General features: G+C 43.5%; 1 protein-coding gene across 1 annotated transcript; it reads right to left on the bottom strand.

Moving 5' to 3' along the window:
* Positions 1-5,935: 5,935 nt before the first annotated feature.
* LOC118490116 lies at positions 5,936-8,116 on the bottom strand. The gene is made up of 2 exons (XM_035987338.1): positions 7,863-8,116; positions 5,936-7,790 (listed from the first exon to the last, which is right to left on the bottom strand). Exon 2 carries the CDS (start codon positions 7,528-7,530, stop codon positions 6,616-6,618), a length of 915 nt encoding a protein of 304 aa, XP_035843231.1. The 5' UTR covers positions 7,531-7,790; positions 7,863-8,116; the 3' UTR covers positions 5,936-6,615.
* Positions 8,117-9,007: the final 891 nt, after the last annotated feature.

The following is a 9,007-nucleotide window of genomic DNA, read 5'->3' as shown; positions in this document are numbered from 1 at the left end:
GAAAGAAAAGTACATTTGGGGCCCAAAACAGCAAGAGTCCTTTGAAATACTGAAGCAGAAGCTAAGCAACGCACCTGTGTTGACCTTACCTGAGGGTACAGATGAATTCGTAGTTTACTGCGATGCATCACACACAGGCATGGGGTGTGTGCTTATGCAGAAGGGCAAGGTGATTGCCTATGCTTCAAGGCAATTAAAGGTGCATGAAAAGAATTACACCACCCATGATTTGGAGTTGGGTGCCGTTGTATTTGCACTTAAGTTGTGGAGGCACTACCTTTATGGTATTAAATTTGTGATTTATTCTGATCACAAAAGCCTCCAGCACCTGTTCAACCAGAAAGAGTTGAACATGAGACAGCGCCGTTGGATGGAAACCCTGAATGATTATGACTGTGAAATCAGGTACCATCCCGGCAAGGCGAATGTAGTCGCCGATGCCTTGAGCAGGAAAGAAAGGGTAAAACCCATTCGAATCAATGCCAAGAGCATTGAGGTTAAGAATAATTTGATGGAAAGGATATTAGCTGCGCAGCATGAGGCTGTGTTGGAAGCTAATTATCCTAATGAAAAGCTGGGAGTAACTGAAGAGCAGTTGACTCTTAGCAAGGATGGAATTCTTAGACTGAACGGACGTATATGGGTTCCGATATATGGAGGACTACGAGATGTTGTTCTCCAGGAAGCCCATAGTTCCAAATACTCAGTCCATCCTGGTGCTGACAAAATGTACCAAGACTTAAAGGCAAATTATTGGTGGATAGGCTTGAAAAAGTCTGTAGCCGCCCATGTAGCAAAGTGCTTGACTTGTGCTCAAGTCAAAGCCGAGCACCAAAAGCCGTCTGGCTTGCTACAACAGCCTGAACTTCCCGAGTGGAAGTGGGAATGCGTAACTATGGACTTCATTACCAAGTTACCCAAGACCAGGAAAGGAAACGATACAATATGGGTCATAGTCGATAGGCTGACTAAATCAGCTCATTTTCTACCCATCAAGGAGACGTATAGCTCCGATATGTTAGCCCAACTTTATGTTGATAAGATTGTAGCCTTACACGGCATACCTGTGTCTATTATCTCCGACAGGGATACTAGATACACATCTCACTTCTGGAAGAGTTTCCAGCAATCTTTGGGCACGCGCTTAAACTTTAGTACGGCTTACCATCCACAGACGGACGGTCAAAGTGAGCGTACTATCCAAACGCTAGAAGACATGCTTCGTGCATGTGCGATCGATTTAGGTGGTAACTGGGATAAAAACCTACCCCTGATCGAATTCTCCTACAATAATAGCTACCACACCAGCATAAAGGTTGCGCCTTTTGAGGCATTATATGGTAGGAAATGCAGATCGCCTGTTTGTTGGGCGGAAGTAGGAGAGGTCCAATTATCGGGACCAGAGATTGTTTTCCAGACAACGGACAAGATTGTCCAGATCCGGGAACGTCTCAAGGCTGCCCGCGATAGGCAGAAGAGCTACGCTGATCCAAAGCGTAAGGATTTTCACTTCGAAGTGGGTGAAAAGGTATTACTTAAGGTGTCACCCTGGAAGGGGGTGATGCGTTTCGGCAAGAAGGGCAAGCTGAGTCCAAGATACATAGGGCCTTTTGAGGTCACTGAACGAGTCGGATCAGTTGCCTATAAACTAAACTTGCCTGAAGAGCTCAATGGAATTCACAATGTGTTCCACATCTGCAATCTCAAAAAGTGCTTCGCCGACGAGTCGTTGGTGATTCCACACACAGATGTGCATATAGATGAGAGCTTAAAGTTCATAGAAAAACCTTTGTCGATTGAAGATCGACAGGTGAAGAAGCTTCGCAGAAAGCACGTACCGATTGTAAAAGTCAAATAGGATGCTCGTAGAGGTCCTGAATATACGTGGGAAGTCGAAGCTACAATGAAAGAAAAATACCCCTATTTATTTGAGTAAATCTCGGGTCGAGATTTATTTTAAGGGGGTGAGGATGTAACACCTCGAATTTTTGTGTCCAATGATGTGTTAACACGTGTCATTTGTTTACACGTGGCATCTATAATAAATAAAGGACTAATTTTGACAAACCTTGAAAGTATATAAATTCGAGGGTTATAAATGTCAACAAGGGTAAATATACTGTATAGTATCCCTAAATAATGCTTAAACCTTCAAACGAATAAATTATAGATCGTACAAAAACAAAACGCGGAAGAAAGTGAGAGATTACAAACTACAGGGGTTAACTGTGTCAACATGTTTAATAATACCTCTGAGTGACCCTTTAACGTTCCAAAGACTTTGTAACGGTATTATACCCTCACTAAAATAATATATATGAATTTCGCGAAGTTTCGATATGAAACGAGAAAGTTACGATCGAATTCGTAGAAGAAGGGTTAAAAGCGTCAACAGTGAAAGTTAAGGCTTTCCAATATAATTAATAAATAAACCGGGGACTTAATAATGCGGGTAAATAACACGAGGCCCCTATCGGTAAATAACCGAGGGCCAAACCGCAAAGTTACCCCTTCAAAACCGAAAGGTCAGGTAAATCATTACGAAAGATTTCGTTATTAATTACCGGATTCTGATAATCATGACAAAAGATTTTAAAAATCTGAAAAACAGACTTCTCGCGACCCGCGTGAAGGTTAGGCTTAAGTGTAAGCGGGCCGCGAGCCTCCTAAATAACACGCCTGATATTTGAACTTTAGGCGACCCGCGTTAAAGTGCATGGGAACTCCCATGCGGGTCGCGTAAAGTGCCCAGATGCAGAATTGTTGTAACTACTTGGCCTTTGGACCATTTGAACGATCAAACCTCAATCAATGAGGCATGGGCACCCTACAATTGACCCATAACACTCTAGGCCACCTGCCCATCATCCATGGTCACTTATAGACCAATGTGTAATGATCTTGGAGCTTGGTTTGCACTATAAATAGCAATGTTGTAGTTACAACATTCACACAACTTAAAACACAACTACTGATCATTCTAAGAAGCTCCAAGCATCTTTCTCTGCTCCATAAGCAAGAACACAACTTCTGTAAGTGATCTAACCCTTTGTGGTTTCACATTTCCTTAGTAAATAGCTAAAAACCGAACCGTCGTAAATACGGTTTGACATTTAAATAACTCAGTAATGGTTCAGTCTTATGACGAATCAAAAGTGGTTATGAGTTGGTATTTACGTGGGTAATAAACCTCTAAAATGGTTCCCCCTGATCACCACTCTAACTATGTCAAATGTCGAGTCAAACGTGCGGTTAAAAAGTCAACAGAAAGCTATTTTAGCGATTTATGCATAATCTGTAATGTATATGTTATGGAACCTGTTTTGACAATCATAAAACATGATAATAAGTATATAAACCTGTTTGTGCTCGTTTGAATCGATCATTTACGATATTGAACCGGTTCGGAGCCGAAAGTCGCAAAAGTTTGACTTTTGCTTTGACTTCAGTTCTGACCCGTTTTAGTGAGGTATAAATATACCTTAGGACTCTCTTAGGACCAGGTCACACGTTGGTATACGCCTCTGTGGTCGGTTCATGAGTTATCCGAGTCTTTTACGTATTTCCGTCATTCGCCTAAAAGTTGACCGTAACGGCCTTTTAAAATTAAAACGAGTATTTCGGACACGTGAACGGACCAAAACCTTGCTTGTTAAATTATAAGCATGTCCTTAAAGTTTCACGTCAATCCGAGGCCTAGAATGAGAGTTATGCTAAAAGGCGCACTTTTAAGAAAGTTTTGTAATTAACGGCGCAATTAGCATAACGCCCATCTAACCCAAGTTTTCGTCACCAAAACTTTTACCCACTGTGGTAAAATAATATTTTGGGAATTTTAAAGATTTTTAATAATTTTTACCTTGCTCATAACCTGCGGTTATGGCTACGGTTCGGTAAATACCGAATATGCCCTTTTTGCCAAAACGGGAGTTCTACAAGGTCTTTTGACCCGATTCCAGTTGCTACTGGTTTTAAATAATAAATAAAGTATTTTAAGCTTTATAAGCTGTTCGGGAAACTCAGATTTCCTGTAGAACTCGAAAAGCCCTTTTAAAGTCTTTAAAATGACCGAAAAGCCCCTACGGGGCATAATATTAACTTAAACTCGTTACGGGCATTACGGAAGGTATCCTACTGATACCAAAATACTTTTAAGGCATATTGACTTAGGAAATAAGCGTAGGACACTTATGGTTAACCGTTTCGCCTATTTGCGCACACGGTACGGCCCATGGAACTAGTTTTCGTGCAATAGCCGATATGGGTCAAATTATATTATTTGAACCCCAAAATCCAGAGTATGAACTATAAACCCATATAAAACAAGTCACTGAACTTGTTGGGTCCAAATCATACTCCATTCTCGGTTTTCGCCTTTTCGTGCGAATTAACCATATCTATATATCGGAATCAACCGGTTTAAGCTACGGCTAATACAAGGACCGTTAGGATTCTAAGAGGTTAATTAAAACCTTCGTTCCAGATTAGGAGCCCCAGTAAAAGCTATCGGTGACTTGATCTAAATTAAGGATTTATACTTGCAAAGGTAAATACTTTAACTTATTTCCCCTATATGGGCTTGGGTTACGGTATATTAATACCGCTTGATTGAGCATTGTATAATTCCATCGCTTAGGTGGTTAATTGATTAAATATGATCGGCTCATTTAAACAGTTTTGTTGCTTATAAGCCTTTGGGGGGTTTAATGACCGTTGTCCCGGATATCCTTGGCATCATTTTACGAAATGGCCACGACCATCGACATCCCGGTGTAGGCGTACACCCGGTATAAAGTGTCGACATTAAAAATTAAAAGACGTAGCCGTTGGTTTTTATACTACGGTTTTACGCAAACGTGGTGTGTCTATAAATCTTTAACCCGGCACGACCCGGGCTACTGAACGCATAAAAGAACATGTAAAACGTTCACAAGATCATTATGAATTTTCCCAAGTTATAAAAGAGTTTGTGCCTTGTGCATTCAAATCAATTTTAATAAACATTTTCAAATGTGTCAGTTGAATGTATTTACCAGTGTAAACTGACGTATTTTCCCCAAAAAGATTAAGTGCAGGTACCTAAACGTAATTGGCTGGTATTAGCTCCCTAGCGTCGGGATAAGCCTCGCAAGCTTGATTGCAGTATCTGATGGAACAATACTTTATATTTATTTACGATCCACTGTGGATATATCCAACCCCTGTAATACATTTTGATATTACAATCAGAGGTTGAAATTTATATATTTATCTTATGCTTCCGCTGTGCATTATATAATTGTGTGGTTTGACTATATTGTTGCCAACATCGTCACGGTAATCCCCCACCGGGCCCACCGGTGAGACACGTGGAAATCGGGGTGTGACAAGAACGGAGGGAGATGGCAGCAATCAATGAAGCCAAATACAAATCAAAGCTTGAAAAGTATTACAACTCCCGAGTCCGGATCTGCACCTTCAACCCAGGTGATTATGTCTTAAGGGACAATGAAGCGTCCAACGCAGAAAAACCGGGAAAACTGGCTCCCAAATGGGAAGGCCCGTACATCATTGATGAGGTCCTCGGCAAGGGGGCATACAAGCTACGCACCATGAACGACAAAGAGGTTCCACGAACCTGGAATGCCCAACAGTTACGAAAATGCTACATATAATGCAAACATGTAATCGTATAGGGCGAATCGCCGACACATTTACCTAATACAAGAAGTGTTTGGCTACCTTTATTTCATGCAAATTTTTTGTCACAACTGCATTTATTACTCCAGGCGTACACGAAAACATCAATGGCTCGACCATAGGAAACGTTGTAGACCTCCAAGGCTCGTCACAACCAAGTGAACAGCCGGGTCAGAAACACAACCAAAGCCGACAAAACGCCAAAAAACATAACTTCGTGCCCACATAAACACGAAAATATCGATAGCAAGGTAACTAAACATTGTAATGCTCCCAAGGCTGTGATCCCAGCTGAGCTCACACAATAACCTGCAACTCGATCACTTCGTATGTCACATACAAGCGCGCATACTTAAACGACAGAATAAAAACGTTGTAGTAACACAACATCACCTGTCAGCGCCATCATTCATTCGTGACACCTAATCAAAGTAATTAAACATGCACATATTATGACGATTTCAAAATTTGCATAACCAAAAAACAAAGCGGTAAAATATTTGTCAAATACATAACACGACAGGTAAGAAATTTCAAATTGTCTCAAAAGCAACCATTACAAGCCCACTCAGGGCTATACACGGCACACAGGCCGGAAACTTCCAATCAAGAATGGCTAGAACCAGCACCTCCTGCACCACCATCGCCATCATCTCCCAAAGCTTTCTTTAACAAAGCCACTCCATTAGCTTTGTGAGCCAACTTGCCAGCAGCACGTACAACGGCAAAATCAAGCATCGAGAACTCTTTCCGTTTCTCCGCATAAGCACCATCACAATCCTCCTTGTACAACTCAAAGTTGTAATCCTTCTCATTGTTGGAAGCTGCAAATCTACCTTCCGCATAACCAAACTTGCGCCCACTGTTATAACCTGCCCTACCCAATTGAAACATGTAGCGGGCAAGTTCAGATGAATGCATGATGCGATCAGCAAGCTACACAAAAAACAAAAGCGAGTAAGGTCGCAGAAAGGAACACACAAAAGCAAAAATAAAAAGGAAGAAGACAACGGGGCAAGCAAAGAACATTACCAATGGAACACCACGGGATAGCAACCACCTACTATCAGCTGAGGCTTCCTCAGCAAGCAGCTCAGACGCACGACACTCAGCCGTCTTCTCATCAAGAAGGCGCTGAGCAGCCTCACATTCCGAAGCCTTCTCCTGCACAAGAAGCTCCAGCTTGTCGATCCGTGCAACATACTCCTTTTCTTTCTTCTCCGCAGCAAGCCGCGCCTGATGCGCCTCATCCGCAAGGGTCGTCTTCTCACCAGACAGCCGCACAATAGCTTCACGCTGCGACTGCATTTCAGAGTTCGTACGAGCACATGCAGATTCCCAATCTTTCTGTTTTTGCTCGTTCAACTGCTTCTGCTCTTCGAGTTTCCACTCCGCCTCAGCAACCCGCCATTGCAAACCTTTTTTCTCTGCATTAAATTTCTCTCTCTCTTCAGAAAATGACTTCTTAGCCTCTTCAAACTCCAGAGTTTCTTCCCCCATAGATCGCCATTCGCGAAGAATCTCCTGAGAAGTGGCAAAAAAGTTAACCCCAGCTCTTACATGATCATCTATAAGGGCAAAGCGGTTGCGGTTTTTCTGAAACATTCTCTCTGCAGGCGGAAGAGACAAGGAGAAAAACTCATGACAATTCTTTAAATCTTCCATACGAGAACCCTGAGTAAGGCTCCAGCGGGGAACGTGAGGCATATCATCACAAGCTGGATTGCCCCATGAATCATCAGGAACACGTTCAAAGTGCGAGTCCCGCACAGTGCCAGAGGTAGCCCCACCCCCACCAGGAGGACGTTTTGTGTAAATGGTTTGTTGCGGAGTAGTCTCACTAGACTCCATCTCCACTTCAACACCTTTACCCTTATCGCCTCCAGCAACATCACCTCCGGCACCGTCGCCTCCAGCAGCATCGCCTCCAACATCACCTCCAGCAGCATCACCTCCCTCAAATATACCTTCAACAAACCCTTCACCACCCTCCACATTCGCACCAACACTGTCACGTGGAGGGGTCAAGCCAACAGTCCTCGAGGGAGGAGAAGTAGGTGGAGTAATCTGAGAAATATCCACCGGCCGAGGTTTCTTGCTTGTCTTGAACACTGCAATACGACAACAATTAACGAAAAGACCCAAAGAAAAGATACCAGAAACATACAATGAAAATAAGTTACCAGGGCGGGGAGCAGAGGCAGCCCATATCTCCTCCAACAAGTTCCCTCGACCCCCACTAAACACACCCAAATCAACTTCAGATGCAGAAGGTGCTGGGGGGCATCCTTTTGAAGCTTAGCTCTCTTGGCCGCAAGAAGGGCAGCAGCTTGCTCATCAAGATGACGCTTATGATCATCAAGAGCCTTCTTCTTCATATGCTCAGTCAAAGTGGCTTTATCGTCAGGATCCGACCCCTGACGCACCTCCCCAGGGCCTAGGCCAGACAATGTATCAGACACTACCACATAATCTAGATATGGAAGAGTAGAAGGTGGCTTACGAGAAGATCCAGCAGCTCCGCTTTCCTTCTTCTCTTCCCTCCTTCCAGATCTATCAGTCCGTGCCTTCTTTCTCGTCTCCAACTGGGCAGACGGATCAACAGATGCCTCCGCATCATCGTCATCCTCAACAAATTCATGTACCGGCTCAGCAACACCACCAGGCTCGGTACCTGCACGCGCGGAATGAGATATTAGATCTTCAACATCCCGGTCAGAACTTCCACTAGAAAGGATGATGACTTCCTCTCGACCAGAGTCGACAAAGTCATCCCAATCATCCTCACCAAGAACTTCATTCGCGTATCTGCTCAAACTAGCATCGGTAGGATGCAGAAAACGGTCCCGTATCTGGTCCAACCACGTTGGGTTCCCGTCAGCCTGGATGGCCTCAACCATAGCACCCGCCGCCTTAGGGTCCAAAGCGTTCAACAAACTATAACCAACTGCAACATGACAACAAAATTAAGGATACATGATAAAAATAAAGGAAGATAACCAAACGGCAGGATAGGAGAGAATCATACATTTGCCCTTATGGCTGTACACAGGTTGACCCACCGGATGCTTGGGCACCCACAACATACTCATTCCAGCACCAACTAAGGCCATTTCATCCAACTGAGAAATAGCAGTCGCCTTAGCGGTTATCTTCCCATACCATTCTTGATCAACATAATCTGGCAGCACATCCACTTTAGGGACCCCTTGACCCACCTGCCTATATGACATATCCGTCGGAATCACACCGCGGCGGATGTAAAAAAACTTTTGTTTCCAATCATGAATGCCCTTTATCGGCACCGAACACACCTGAGTAACCCCCA

The sequence above is a fragment of the Helianthus annuus genome, chromosome 3 (assembly GCF_002127325.2).
Source record: "Helianthus annuus cultivar XRQ/B chromosome 3, HanXRQr2.0-SUNRISE, whole genome shotgun sequence".
NCBI lineage: Eukaryota > Viridiplantae > Streptophyta > Magnoliopsida > Asterales > Asteraceae > Helianthus > Helianthus annuus.
Note: the sequence above shows the minus strand (reverse complement) of the source record. Positions and strands in the feature narration are given on the sequence as shown.

Bases quoted from the DNA above. Each gene is read 5' to 3' on its own strand.
- LOC118490116 (XM_035987338.1), bottom strand. From the start codon at position 7,530: ATGGAGTCTAGTGAGACTACTCCGCAACAAACCATTTACACAAAACGT.